This window comes from Rhopilema esculentum, chromosome 6, assembly GCF_057945365.1.
Source record: "Rhopilema esculentum isolate cy_ngs chromosome 6, ASM5794536v1, whole genome shotgun sequence".
Taxonomy (NCBI): Eukaryota; Metazoa; Cnidaria; class Scyphozoa; order Rhizostomeae; family Rhizostomatidae; genus Rhopilema; species Rhopilema esculentum.
In genome coordinates this window covers 5478389-5493961 of record NC_142820.1, presented here as the reverse complement: position 1 = coordinate 5493961, position 15573 = coordinate 5478389, and the positions used below count along the sequence as shown (strand labels likewise).

Here is a 15573-nt window from a genome sequence, read left to right as displayed (position 1 = left end):
AGCTCATAATCAACTTAAAATCGTTTTAGTGCTCTTTGCAATCATTTAGGAGTAGATTTTTGACAAAAAGTTGACCTTGAAAAATTGCGATTTTTTAAAGGCTATAGGCTTAGGTTTTGGTGAAAATTTCAAACCCCAAACTGTCACTCATTTTGGCATCTCTAGAAGATGCTATAGCTCATAATCAACGTAAAATCATTTTAGTGCTCTTGGTGATCATTTTGGAGTAGATTTTAGACAAAAAGGTGACCTTGAAAAAATGCGATTTTTTCAAGGCTATAGGCTTAGGTTTTGGTGAAAATTTCAAACCCCAAACTGTCATTTATTTTGGCATCTCTAGAAGATGGTATAGCTCATAATCAACTTGAAATCGTTTTAGTGCTCTTTGCAATCATTTAGGAGTAGATTTTTGATAAAAAGTTGACCTTGAAAAATTGCGATTTTTTAAAGGCTATAGGCTTAGGTTTTGGTGAAAATTTCAAACCGCAATTGTCACTCATTTTGCCATCGCTAGTAGATGCTATAGCTCATAATCAACTTAAAATCGTTTTAGTGCTCTTTGCAATCATTTAGGAGTAGATTTTCGACATAAAGTTGACCTTGAAAAAATGCCATTTTTTCAAGGCTATAGGCTTGGGTTTTGGTGAAAATTTCAAACCGCAATTGTCACTCATTTTGCCATCGCTAGTAGATGCTTTAGGTCATAATCAACTTAAAATCATTTTAGTGCTCTTGGTGATCATTTTGGAGTAGATTTTAGACAAAAAGTTGACCTTCAAAAAATGCGATTTTTTCAAGGCTATAGGCTTAGGTTTTGGTGAAAATATTTAACCCCATATAGCCCCTTTCACATAAATTCTTTAATCTTTAGAACTCCTTAGAGCTCATAAGCACGCTAAAATCCCTATAGAATCTTCTATAATCATTTTGGACCAGCTTTGACTGTCGACCTAGGAAAATTTTGATTTTCAAAGTCTATCTAAAAATTTTGATTAAAATTTGTAGATAAGATTTCGCTAATTCTGTAATTTCTAAAAAACCTTAGAGCTGTTAGGAAAACTTTTTTAGGGGCCTTTACTAGAATTTTAAAGCAGTTTTGAGACAAAATTTTGCCTTTTTGCATCGAGCCAATACGAATTTCATATTAGGGCCGGGTCCTGAATCTAACGTTCTTAATCCCTAACATTTGAACATTTGATGGACATTTATGCAGTGATTCCATCACATAAAAGTGTGTGAATATAAGAAATCATCAACATTCCAGCCAACAGAAAACAAAAAAGGAATCTTTTAGAAGATACCTTTGGATGCAACATTATTGGTTGACTTCTCCAGGTTATCTTGCAATATTCGAGCAGATGGTGCTCACGTCCCTCAGCTTTTGACCAATCATGATCAGTCTATTTTTTCTGAAAGCCAATTCGAATGAAAAGTTATTGCATTGATCAACGTTAAACAAAGACCTTTATTCATCTTTTCAATAAAAAATAAAAAGCAGTGTGTTAAACGGCAATTGTCATGTTTCAAGATGTCCACAAACTTATCATAAAAATGTCAACCATACATTTAAATATTCAATTAAGCTAAGAAATCACAACTTTACAATACAATAAAGTACAATGGGAATTCACTCCAATTTGGTAACTCTAATTCAGACAAGCAAATGTTAAGCAAATTGACCGACAGATACAATCTTGTTCTATGCACATGGATCGGCGTTCATAATTTGGATTTGTTTAGATGCACAGGAACGCTCTTCATCTTCCATGCAAGCTGAAAATCAAAGGAATCATATCAGAATTAAGATTGATTCACAACCAAATCGACTGAAGCTACTAGACTTAGTCCACGTGCCTCTGTTTCACTACTCCTTTACTTGATGGACGCAAAAACAGAGGCTCATGGGGTAAAGTGTTGTAGTGAACGTAAAGTGAGGCACTAGCGAAACAGAGGCTCATGGAGTAAGTCTATGTAGCCACTATCAAGATAAAAAGAGTGCAGGTTATCTGCCAAGGAGAATTCTGCTCTCACTAGTAAGGGGGGTGGTGTTCAGATTAAATAAACTGTTTACATCTGAAAACAAATAACGAGTCATTCAGACTATCTTTTATAACATCAACCGCTGCTATAGTTTTTTTCTAGAGATGTTGGTATTGGGTACAAGGGTTTGAAAACTTCATGACTGTCCAATGAAAAATTAACTTTGCTGATATTTTAAAAAGGATATCTTTCTCAAAATTAAAATGGAAAGTATTGCCAATGGTTTCAAGTTTTTTTTGATTGTGTTTTAATCATGGAATGACGCCTAATGGCTTGACAGAAGTGGTTTGCATTTATTCATTCGCCGAAGTGGTGCAATAATTTTGCTCGCCTAATGAACAATTCAAAAGCTTTTATTCAGAAGAAAAATAATTCGAGATAAAGATGACACAAACATTCTTAAACAAAAGGAAATCCTTCGGAGCATAAAGAATGGACCTTTAGGGACCTTCAAGAAGAACAAAGCCTCCATGTTGTAAGGACCCATATGTTTAAAGGCAGTCTGTCCCCTCAATGATTGGCTAATATGAACAATAATAGCTGGCCTAGCTGCGGTAGTGGACGACATTTGAAACTGCGAACATAAAGCTATCGGGAATGGCAATAAGATTTAATTACTGGAATTGATTGATGATAACGGAAGCATTTCCTTTCGCTGTTGATATATCTGTCGCAAAAACCAAACAGGGAAAAAACTTTTTCTAGCCACAGCTTCACTTCAATGGGAACACAGCTATTTGATTCAAAAGCTCTGGAAACCATGTTGTCTCTGATTGGTTTAAATCGTTTAATTATCGATCAAGCTCAACGGTGCATGAATTTCACTCCCGTGAAAATAAAGTTGAGCACCATAGGGGACAGACTGCCTTTAAAAATCCATCAACAGAAGATACAACCATGTTAAAGAGGTCGATTATTTTGAAATGAGCAAAAGTTAGCTTTTTGTACCCCCAACTGAACAAATAAAGAAATGCCCTCGAACAGATAAAAATATATTCTTTTTTCTGCTTTGTAGCATCATACACTAATTGTGAAAACTACAAAAATTTCCAATATTAATTACGACATTAATAACTGGCCAGTATGTAAAAAAAATACATATTACAAGTCTTGGTGCAGTTTTGAAAATAAAAGTACAAGGTAATGCATGGTTTTTTAAGATCATATTACCTGACATACCTCAAGGTCTATTTGGAAATCATCACCGAATCTCTTTTTAGCCAGCTGCACTATCTCATCTTCAATATTCTCTTGACTCGTTCCACGTACATTTATATAATGGCAATCAGCAGTTGAAAAGTGACATGAAATGGCCTGTCAGTAAATAGGCAATTTTATTTTTCTTCAGAATCTGTCTTTCGAGAATAATGAAAAAACAGAATCTTTAAAAATTCTATAGAGAGAGGCCTTTCCAAACATGATATCAAAATTGTCTCTTCTTGTTCAGTTTTGGAACTGAAACAAATATAAAATTATGGAAAAAGATGTCCCAAGTAGCATTCTTAAAGCTTCTGTTTGAAAAATACCCTGGTCTAACGATAACCTAAGGGAAATTGAAATAATTACAAATCTCACTAAATTTACTAAATTTACCAAACTGTGTCAGGCCTAAACTGAAATTATGATTAGGCAAACTTTCAGCAAAGGAATTTTATAATCAATACTTCAAAATACAGAAAGCCAAAAAAGACCCAAAGATGTCAGTTGAAACTGTTAAAAATGTGCAAAAAGCAATTTCAGTTATCCTGTGCATACCTTCCTAAAACGGTTTGTTTTGTTGGTTCCAGAGCCATGAATCAATATAGGATGGAAAAACACAGTATCGCCTTCATCCATTTCTAAATGAATTCGCTGTGAACTTGGATCGTAGTCTTGAATTCCATGGTAGAATTTATTAACTCCATTCTATTTTTGATGGAAATAAAAGATTCTTATAATATCAATGCATAATCTATAACAAGTGTGGAACCTGAAAATTCTTAAACTTTTGATAGCTAAAAAAGATAATAAAAAACAACAGTAAATAAAAATCAACATAGTGGAAAACGTAGTAGCTTTTAGTTGCAGGTCTTTCTCTAAGAAGGTACTTATCAAATCTTCTGCATTAAAAGAAAAACTAAAAAAGAATACAACCAAAGAATGATTGGGGAATGCTGCCCAATAAAGCAGAATTACCCACTTTTAGAGATTTGGAAAAAAAAACCAGTTTTGAAGTTTATGAAATCAACTCTAAGTAGCTTGGAAGAGCCTGAAAAAACAACAAACTACAACAGACATATTATATACATTGCAGAACAAACAGCACCTTTGGGCAGAAAGAATTCTGTGTAAACATAAAATTGAGGATTCCTGACAGTGGAGCTAGCCCATTTCATTGAAATCAATGCATTTTAAGGAACCGTATTGAGGGGTTTTTACGACTCCCAACCCACCCATATTGGCAGCATAGCCCTGTTAAGCTACACATAAGAGTTACTCAACCCCTCCCCCGGATAACTTGATAAAACCAGAGAAAAGATTTTCCAGGAATAAACATAAAACTTGCCTCCCATTTTGGATAATCATGTTTCAAAAGTGTTCCCTTGTGGGTACCTGGAAGAACAACCAAGCAACCATTGGAACGGTCTACTTTCTCCATGGCTGTCCAGGAACAAACTATTCTATCAGCAGGCCTGAAAGGAAAATAATGAAGATCTTGATGCAGCGGGTGCCTTGAAGTTCTGGTTCCAGGATCGGGAGGCTGAAAAAAAGAAACAAGAGCATAATTTTGTAAAAGTAATTTCCAAATAATTTCCAAAATGTGCATAAATCATACCAAAAATCGCCCCGCTCTTTGTTTTTAGAATGTTTAGCCCCCCAGAACGTTTTAGACACCTCGATCTTTAATATGCTCTGCGGTCTTGCTCCATACTGCTCGAATAGACACACAACAAGAGTAAACAGGGTTATTGAAATAATCGAAACAACACACATAACCCAAACGAACAATCTAATAAAAGCTGCGAGTGTGTGGGTAGCAGACCAATTAGGTCTTAAGCCATATAAATAAAGAAAGAAAAAAGAGGGTTGGTGGAAAAGACGTATTGAATGTGATATAAGGCAGCTAAAAAAAGCTGTTAGCTTCCTAGAAAGATTGAGAAGAGGAGAGTTACATGAGCGCCGAGAAGGCAAAGTTAAACTTTTGAAGCTAAAATACAGAGTAAAGCGGAAAGGGCTAACAACTGTGATCGAAGAAATAAAGCAAAGAATCCATGCTAAAGCTGCTAAGATCACCAGATACGAACAGAGAACAGCCCAGTATAAGATAAATAGATTGTTTAATATGGATCAAAAGCGTGTCTACAGTGAGTTCAATGGTCAGATTGGAAGCAGTGATGGTCAGATACCAATGGCTGGAAAGTGAAAATCTACTACCAGAGGAGCAAAAAAGATGCAGAAGAAAAAGTAGGGGAACCAAAGATCAACTATTAATTGATAAAGCAGTTCAAAAAGATTGTAAGAAAAGAAAAACAAATCTGGTCATGGCATGGATTGATTATAGAAAGGCCTACGATCTTATCCCCCATAGTTGGATCTTAGAGTGTTTTGAATTATGTGGTATAGCTGGAAAAATCAGAGACTTTATTAAAGAAAGTATGAAGTAATGGAAACTCCTCTTGACTTCCAATGGATTAGATTTATGTGAAGTGGATGTCAATAGAGGCATATTCCAAGGAGATAGCCTTTCTCCCCTGATTTTTGTCGTATGCATGATCCCACTTTCCCTACTCTTACGAAAAGTAAAAACATCATATGAATGGAGCCAGAAAGAATACAAGTTAAACCACTTACTCTTTATGGATGACCTTAAGCTCTTTGGAAAGAACAAAAACCAGATTAATAGCCTAGTACAGACAGTGTATCTTTTTAGTGAGGACATTGGTATGGAATTTGGTTTGAAGAAGTGTGCAGTGGTTGTCCTGAAAAGAGGACAAGCGGTTAGGTTTGATGGAATCCAACTGCCAAATGAAGAAATAATGAGAGGGGTAGATGAAATGGGTCTACATACCTTGGTATTCTAAAACTGGATAGCATAAAAGAACAAGAAATGAAAAATAAAATCAGCTCTGAATATAAGAGAAGGTTAAGATTAGTACTTAAATTGAAACTCAATGGCAAAAATAAGATCAAAGAAATCAATACTTGGGCCGTTTCACTACTGAGATACGGAGCTGGAATTATGGATTGGAAAGTTGATAAATTGAAAACACTTGAAAGAACACGAAAAGAACACGAAAGATTTTGAGTATGTACGGTGCATTCCATCAGAAAAGTGACGTTGATCGACTTTATGTCAAACGGAAGGTTGGTGGAAGAGGTTTGATTGGCATTAAAGATTGTATACGAAGTGAGGAGAACAATTTGGGACTGTATGTTCGGGATTCAGATGAAGAGCTTCTAAAAGGTGTAAAAGCAGTTGGTATCATTGACACTGCAAACCTGCTGGAGAAGGAAGGATTCAAAAGGAGAAATCAAAACACGACTAAAGCGAAATGGCAAGAGAAAATAATGTAAGGGCAGTTTGAACGTGAAATGAGTGAAGAAATAGATAAGGATCTATCGTGGAAATGGGTGCTACAAAGTGACCTTAAAGTTCAAACTGAGGCACTAATATTCGCTGCACAGGAACTATATTATAAAAAATATTATATTAAATTATATTAACAATAAAATCGATAAAACCAATGAAAGTCCAATGTGTAGGTTGTGCGGGGAAAAAGGGGAGACTGTGCAACATCTGATTTGCGAATGTAAAAAACTAGCCCAGTGGGAGTACAAGGGAAGGCATGATAATATTGCTAAGCTCATACATTGGAAGTTGTGTGAGAAGTATGGATTTGAAAGGAAAGATAAGATAAGTGGTATGAACATTGCCCAGATGGAGCCATAGAGAACGATGAAGTAAAACTAATATGGGATATTAACATCCAATGTGATAATATTATTGAGGCTAGAGGGCCGGACTTGATACTAGTAGAGAAGAAGGACAAAATCGTGTGTAATCATTGACGTTGCAGTCCCAGGCGATAATAGGGTCTTTGACAAAGAAAGGGAAAAAATTGAGAAGTATCAGAATTTGAAAAGGGAACTGATAAGGCTTTAGTCACTGGAAAAGCGCAAGTTGTACCGGTAGTTGTGGGGGCAATGGGTTGTGTTAGGAAAGGCTTCAATGGATGGATTGAAAAATTAGGAATAGAAGTTTGGTGCAAAAAACAGCTTTGCTGGGAACAGCTAGGATACTTCGGATGGTGTTGGAAATGAAAGGTGAAAGTGAGAGACCTCTTGGTCTTTGGCTACTAGTTGTGGCTCGCTCAAGAGGTAGTAATTGGCAGAAAGAACAGCCTGTGCAAAAAGGAAAACATAATAATAATAATAATAGAAATAATAATAATAAGAAAAATAATAATAAGAATAAAAATAATAATAATGATAACAATAATGAAAAGATTTTATTTTAGATTTTTCTACATACAATAGTAACCTCACAATACAGGTAGTTACTATCGGCTAGCCTGGTGACAAATTTACAAATGTTTGAATATAAAAATAAAATCGTAAGAGTTTATAGTATCTTTAGAAGGAGATCAGTTCAGGGTTTGTCCAAGTCTTATTGCACATACAGAATATATAATAAGATGTGTGTATAATTATTGCTGACAATTTCTTAATCACAAAGTTTTGACCTGCTCCCTGGGTCAAGGGGTTTGACCTGCTCCCTTTGGGTGTAAAGTTGGCTATTAGAATTGCCAGTGCTTAAAGCAGAAGTATATGATAATAATAATGAATAGTAATAATATGATATTTAAACAGGTCACCAGATTCAGCTTAATAAAGCTGCTATCAGTCTGGGACTTGTTAAAAGCAAAAGTAAAAATAAGCATGAGTTCAAAAGGTAACTAAAACTTATCTTTAATTCATGATCTATGAGTTAAAACGTTCATCTAACTTAATTATAAAAAGCTTTGAAAAAGCAAACATTTAGTAAACTAAAGCTTTTCGTCTGACACTCTTCAGAGTTTAAAACGTCAGAACATAGATCGAAAACTCTACGCTAAGAAATATATATACCCAGTTGTGGATCGAAATAGGCCAATCAGAAACACGAGCACATGACTGTAAAGGTTGACCAATCAGTGCCGCTTGCCTATTAGAATGTTACCAATGGAGTCCTAAGGTGAAAACGAACTCCTTTTGTCTACACAGTAGCGGTTTTTTCGTGCTTATGTAGATAGATTCTAAAACTGCTAGGTGGAACGACGATCGGGCTTTACCAATAATCCGAAACATGTCGCCATTATAGTTTTTTGCACAATCTGGGTTTTCTAGCAAATGCTGCCCGATAGCAGAATCGCAGGTTTTATTAGTAATTTTGGATTTGCAAGACCGAGGTGGCTGTTCTCTAAAGAGGCCTATTTCGATCCACAACTGGGTATATATATTTCTTAGCGTAGAGTTTTCGATCTATGTTCTGACGTTTTAAACTCTGAAGAGTGTCAGACGAAAAGCTTTAGTTTACTAAATGTTTGCTTTTTTCAAAGCTATTTACAAGTTTTGTACCACCAAAAGATTGTTTAATTATAAAACGTAGTAATGAGTTTTTAGTGATACTAGCAATTTAAGTACCTTCTGGCAGAAATAAAAGATAAATAAAAGAACCTATTTAGCCAAACAAATCCCAACAGGTTCTTATATGTTAGTTAAACCATTTAATTTATATGCTTTATTACCAAAACCAAAAAGGTGACAGAAAATTGAATTGTTAAAATGAAACTCAAAACGCACAATGTATGTTAAATTATGAAACATTCTTGCTACTGTTTATATAATGTATCACTGTCAGTGGACTTTTTGAAACATTAGTACACTAATAAATATTTAGAATGAAAAACAGACCAGAATTGATGCTATTTTCTAATCAAAAACAATATCTACTCTGCATAAATTAAAAACATAATTAAGAAACTATTCAGCCTAACCTGTCATTAAGTACACTTCCCTCACGAAAGTATCCAGATAGTTTCGAATTCAGTTGCCAATATGTTAGAGAAATTTGTTTACAAATTTCAAAGACAGTTTTCATGAAAACGTTTTCATCAATTTTCTCAAATTTTTTATCATCAAGTTTTTTATCCTTTAATCTATCCATTCATCGAAAAAATAATCTTATCAATATGTCAGCAAACTCTGTGAGGGCTTTTCCTCAAGATGGTTGCAACTGAAACAAAATGATTGACTTCTGAGCAGTGTCTAGAAATAATGCTTTTTTACAATGATGAGAAAAAGCTATCATTAAATTGCTAGTATCATTGGATGCACAAAGACTGCTGCTTTCAAGATATGCAAAAAAAATTGAAGAACAAGAAGTCTAAAAAATTTTTCATGGTAAAAAAGAGCAAGAGCTCTCGTGACACCAACGCCTGAACATTCCGTTCTAATCAAATTTGCATCAAAACTGATTTGCATCATTACGCAAAATTGAATTAAATGTTCACAAACAATTGAAATTTTCAAAAGCTGTCGATAATTATTGCGAGGAAAATTGTAAAGAATTGTCAATGTACCCTTGCACCGACTGATTTCAGCAAGACTTGCAGCAGGAAAGAAATAATATGGCTTTATGGCCCTGCACTGAATGATATGTCTTCTTTGTAAGAAAGCCTTTGATCTGGCAAAATGTTACCAAATGTCATCCATGTTTTATAATCCTTTCGATGGCATCTCCATGCAAACATTTTCCCCAACTGAGAATAAACACATTGTATTTCTCTTTATTCAAAAATATTTGTGTCTCAACAATCAGTTTGTAAAAAATTACCAAGTTTTAGTGGCCCACTTTAATTGAGTCCAAGTCACCTGTTTTGATGTTCTGGTTTTTTTTGAAGGGTTCCTCAATAATTATTGTCACTAAGTCGTAAGTTAAAAAGTCGTTATCGCCAGCCTAAATTTGCTTTTGTCTGAAAGCATAATCAAATCCTTGACTGTCCAGGTACTTTCATGAGGTGAGTGTACCCCATAATACAAGGACCTGTGTTGCTAAACTCTAAAAAAATTGTCTTCTTAAACAAAGGTTTTTACTTTATTTGAAATCTAAAAAGTTATAAAATCTGACCTTGTTTATAAGCATAGTGTGCACAGCCAACATATCTGGCCCTGTAAAGCATTGCACATACTTCAGAATCTGTGGTAGTTTAAAATATTCTGATAAAACACCATCCATTTGAAAATCTTGGATTTTATTTATAGTCTTTTCTTGCCTGTTATCCCCCTTTTTAACATGAGTTATGTCCTTCATAACTGTTAAAAATGGAACCGATACATTTCCATTGCAGATTTCTTGGAATCTATATATCAAAAATAGAAAATTGTTACATTACAATAATATACATGAGAAAAAAAAATAATCTCACAGTGTGCTAACAAATGTTTCTTGGTTAACATTGGGTATGTTTCCCAAATTTGCCATGCATGATATTCTTTTCCTTCATTGGGTTCTAAAATCAATTTTATCCCAACTACCTTCTTTTTATAATGTATCCTGCTCGTCTAATGCATAAATCATTCTTATGTTTATAATTTTGATTTGCCAGTAGCATAATCTAGAAGATAACAGGTAGATCTTGCTTGGCAAAAACCATACTGGTGATTAGAAAGGTGTTTGCTGGTTTGAGGAAGGTAAGAAGTTGCTTGATTGTCCACATTGTTTTAGAAATGAGCCAGGGTGCATTTTCTGTAAACTGTATGCTGAAAGTCCACTGGGGCATTTGTTTAGGCACTAAAAATATGAGCAGTTAGTAAAACTGTAAATATTGTACACCAGACAAAGAAAACTGATTAACAGGAGAAAATTGTGGCGTATGAGTCCTTATTTTATTCTTTTGCATGTTAACTATGTAGATGGCTTCATGTTTAGCAGGCAGCTAAATAACGAAAATTTTTTACATCAAAAATTTTTTTACTGCTTTGCACACCAAACACCGAAAAAACCTGACTGTGTGCTGAAAATCTTCAGGCTTAATTACATGCAATGCACCCTGGAAGATAAGGAAAGTGATTGCCATTGAATGATGGTTGGATACAAGTTTTCCCCTTTCTTAGAAACAGGAAAACGTGGGCTAGTGATAGCAATTGAAACAAGGTTGGAAAAATGCTTAGCGAATAGGAGAGCTGGAAAAGTTTATTATAAAGAATTTTTGCCAGTTCTGGGGCACAAGTTTTGAGAACAACTGCTGGTATATTGTCATGTCCTATCAATTTAGAGATGTTTAGTAAAAGAGGAGCTTTGCTGACTTTGTTGGTAGAGAACTTGATTGGTAACACCGATAGAGATGAAGGGGGATAATGACAAGGTTGTAATCCTTGATCATCAAAATTTGAATTGGAGGCTAAGATTGATACAACAAGGCTGGGTTTGGCTGATGTAGTGCTAGAAGAGGTTCACTTTCATTTCTCAAAGAAGAAAAGGAGGATTGGCAAAAGTTAGCTTTTTCTTTATTGATAAATTTGGTGCATAAGTTGCAAGCAAAGACATAGGAAGCTCTTGATTGAGGTGTTTGAGGGAAGAAGATTGAATAAAAAGGTCCATATACCAAAAATAATTCCATAATTGAAGCAGAAGCAGATCGGTCAATAGTAGAACCTGAAGACCAAGAGTATGAGGAAAAGAAGGTGCAGAGAGAGTCCCAGTCAGCTTTGTTTTGATCCAAAACTTTCTGAGGGGAAGAAAATACTAGCCTGGTGAGAAGGAAGCAAATGTTGAAAGGTTATTAGACAGTGGTCAGATTTGCCAAGAGGTGCACAGTCTACCCCAACTATCAAAAGCATTCTGTTGGGGTTAGACGTCAGAAAAAGGTCAAGGGTATTTGCTTTGTCTACTGCATGATGTATGGTTAAATTTGGTCATACTCTTGAACTTGGGACACAGTGGGTCCTAGGCCTATGGCTATACCATAAATAGCAAAAATATTCAGATAGTGTGAGTTTTATTAAATTGATTGATAATGGAAAAATCATATTTTTAAATATCTTAACTCACTTATTTTGTTACTGATTCACCTGGTATTTGTAGTTTTATTTACGACCAAAGTATTAACAGTTTATTTGTACAATAACATATAAAAAACTATATAATTGAAAGGAAAATGTGACACAAGCACACATCAATTACACTGTAAAAAGCCTTAACCATATGAATTGGAATTACCTTTGGCGATATTTCTCAATATTCGTGCTTGGAACAAGACCTTTCACAACCAAAAAGCCATTATCTTCATAGAATAGTCGCTGGTCTTTTGTCAATATCGCATTATCAAGAGTATACTGAAAGCGAGATGCACTTTCTTTAGAGCTGGAAGAGGCCATGCTTAACTCAGCTTTGTGATCCTGATGGCTCTGGTCTCTCTGTGGACCAGATTTACTTGTGTCTTCTTCCATTCCACCAGTCTTCCAGCACGAACTTTTGAACTTTGGATTGGAATTGGGACTTTGTTGTCGTTGTTGTTGATGCCCTTGCATATGTTTTTGTACATGAAAGGCCAACCCTCACTATCTTGGGGAAGGGGGGGGGGGGGGGGGATTCTTGGCTAATATATTGGTAACAGGCACGGCACCACTAGGGGGCTGGGGGCTGAAGCTTTTTCCAAGATAATATCTTTTTACTGTTTTTTCTATTATTTAAAAAAACAGAGTATGAAATAAAAATGAACAAACTGTCTATCTCCGATTTTTTTATCCATCTACTAACTTATTTATACGTATATTTCTATTGTTTCTATTATTTTGTAAATTGTTTGCATTAATTTAGCAAACAGGCACTGTGGAGCATCGAGAAATATGGGGGGGGTTAAAATAAGTGGGAGGGGCTAAACCCGAATAATAAGTGGCTTGACTGGTAACTCGTTGGTAATTTTTTGCATTTTTGCAAAAGTGGGGGGAACTATAGAGCCCCTTCTCCGCGGTGCCTGGTAAAGCAATTTCTGGCTTCATTTTGGATGTTTAATCCTTGCACGAAAGATTGAAAATATGACTACGTTCCAAAATATTGACATCGCGATTCAACTCAATAGCCATATTGCATACTCACATAAAATGAACAGATACCTTGAATCTAAGTAATTTAGCAAAAGAATTTGTCAGAAATGTCACAGCAGAAAATACAGTTTTGGTCGATGTTGATGGTGATTAACTATACTGATTTTCAATCTTTTTTATTTACATGTATATTTCGCAAAACTAAGATATCTTGGTAATACTGTAATATAGGTACTCATTTTACTGTGGGTCATTCTCGCGTTCATGCTTATATTTGTTAATGCTTCTCTTTGTTTAGGATATATTAATTTATCACCTGTTAGTTTTTCATGTTTTCAGGTAACGTAATATTTTGCATGTCCTTTTACCCTACAAAGTTCCCCCGCGTATCTAATATATTTATCACCTCTTACTTACGTATTTACGTATATTCAAGCTAGATGCCGCCTTTGTACTACAACAAAAGCAAGTTTTGTAAGTATATTAGTAAGAGTCATCGTGGACGCTTTATAAGGAGTAGAAAATTGTATCAGGGAGTTATGCTCACTCACTCACTCACTCACTCACTCACTCACTCACTCAACCCAAGTGACTTGTGCAAGCACTCGAGGTTTCGTTTCATATATATTCATAAAATTTAATGGCGTAACAGTGCTTGTGAAAGGCTGTTTAGTACCTAAGTTTAAATATTGTATAAAAGTCTTAGCTTTGGATGGAACAAAAATGATTTATTTTTTGTGTCAAAACGCTCGGTATCAAACAACAAATGGTGTCAGGAATTTTACAATGTAGCAGCAAATTTTACAATACTTTACTGTTCGAAGTTTGACATTTTTTATCACAAAAGTTTGATGGCCCATTGTATGATGGCACTTCTCTCTCTTTCCCCAACATCGGTCACTAACGTTTTAGCATGACTCCGTGCCTCCCCAATTTTTCCCTATAAACAATAATCACATAAACATCGAATGAAAAACATCGAATTGTCTATCCTGAGCGGTATATCATTTTGTCAATTTTAGCCTGGGATTTGGTTTTTTAGCCATTATAAAGGTATAACTTCATGCTTAGCCCTCCTCCTGTCTGATCCGTGCTTAGCCCCCCCCCCCCAGTTTCAATTTTGGGGGCACTTTCTTTGGGTAAGGGTCTGCCACAAGCATATTTAAAGTAGTATTATTGGCCAGACTAATTTTAAGGAAAATGTTCCCCTTTGCTAGGCCAAATCCATCAAACTTGTTTCATTTTGTTTATTATTAACAAAATGGGTTGTCAAGATCAAAGTCGTATTTTCAAAGGCATTTTTAAAAAACAAAACATGTTTTAGAAAAAGAAGCTGGTTTATAAGAAACTAGTTCTAGGATGGCCAAAAAGTTACGAACTAGGCTCAGGAAAAATTAAGAAACGGTAAAATTTATATTTTGAAAATAAGCCAATCATGATGATTACCGAGCTCTACTTAGAGTTTAGAGACAGCTCTAAGGACTACACAACTCTTAATGATAATGATGGTGTAGGGATAATTTTACTACAAACCATTTTCTCAATATTTTTACCCATTGTTTTTACAAGTTTTTATGTTGTTGATTTCTATTTGGAAAAGAAAGCATACTTTGGGTCTTCTCGTGACGATCTTCTGCCAAAAATGCTTAAAGATTGAAATGAAAAATTCGAAGTTTTTTTAATGTAAATTCTGATAGGCTAATCATCACTGATTTCGAAAACAAGTTTGGTTTTTCCGTTTGGGGCCCATAAATAGGGATTTCGGGGTTTTTTTGCGAGTAGGTCGTGCGAAAAGAGCCTGGGGCGAGTAACGCATTAAGATTTGTAGCGTCAATGCAGCCATAGTGAGGGCTGTAAGAAGATAAAAAATTACCAACTGTGTAAAACGTGGTATGAGCATGAAACTTGATAGAGATAGGTAGTTTGATACGCTGAAACATATAGGGAATGAATCGACGCTGTAAAATACCCCTTATGCTATCTATAGACAGGGTTACCATGCTCCAGGCCTCTAAGCAAGAAATATGTCGTTATTTAACCGTTAGATCGTGCTACCAGCATGCAATTGAGTAGAAATAGAAAGTTTGATACGCTGAACAAGAAAGGATATGAATAGAATCTGGAGAATTCATTATCTTTTATGTACTAACAGTACTGGAGCCAAATTCTATCCCATTCTAACCTTAGTTTTAGACTGTTAATTACCTATGTCCTTTGAAATGTCCCCCTGCAGCATACTTGTAAAACCAGCCCTAACAACATTACCACAATTTTAACTTCTTTAAGTTTAGTGCTCGGCTACAACTTCTAATTAAAACTGCTGCAAACTGTTTTCACTCAAGCAGACAACACCGTCGATAGATAGGTTCGACTAACGGTGAAAAATTAATGCAATAATTGTGTCATATGAAGAAAATACAGCAGTTTTTAATATCAAAATGGTTTTCGAATTTCACATCAAAGAAA

General features: G+C 35.1%; 1 protein-coding gene across 1 annotated transcript; it reads right to left on the bottom strand.

Moving 5' to 3' along the window:
* Window positions 1–1502: 1502 nt before the first annotated feature.
* Window positions 1503–12566, bottom strand: LOC135686619 (phytanoyl-CoA dioxygenase, peroxisomal). Its single transcript, XM_065202889.2, has 6 exons — window positions 12281–12566; window positions 10190–10421; window positions 4586–4780; window positions 3796–3945; window positions 3220–3354; window positions 1503–1773 (listed from the first exon to the last, which is right to left on the bottom strand). The coding sequence occupies exons 1-6, from the start codon at window positions 12508–12510 to the stop codon at window positions 1720–1722; spliced, it is 996 nt and encodes a 331-aa protein (XP_065058961.2). The 5' UTR covers window positions 12511–12566; the 3' UTR covers window positions 1503–1719.
* Window positions 12567–15573: the final 3007 nt, after the last annotated feature.

What these genes read in the sequence shown, in the direction of transcription:
- LOC135686619 (XM_065202889.2), bottom strand. Translation starts at nt 12,510, where the DNA reads ATGGAAGAAGACACAAGTAAATCTGGTCCACAGAGAGACCAGAGCCAT. An exon ending in ACACTATGCTTATAAACAAG is followed by an intron (nt 4,781 to 10,189) that starts GTCAGATTTTAT and finishes TCTTTTTTTCAG; the next exon opens with CCTCCCGATCCTGGAACCAG. An exon ending in ATGATTATCCAAAATGGGAG is followed by an intron (nt 3,946 to 4,585) that starts GCAAGTTTTATG and finishes CATCAAAAATAG; the next exon opens with AATGGAGTTAATAAATTCTA.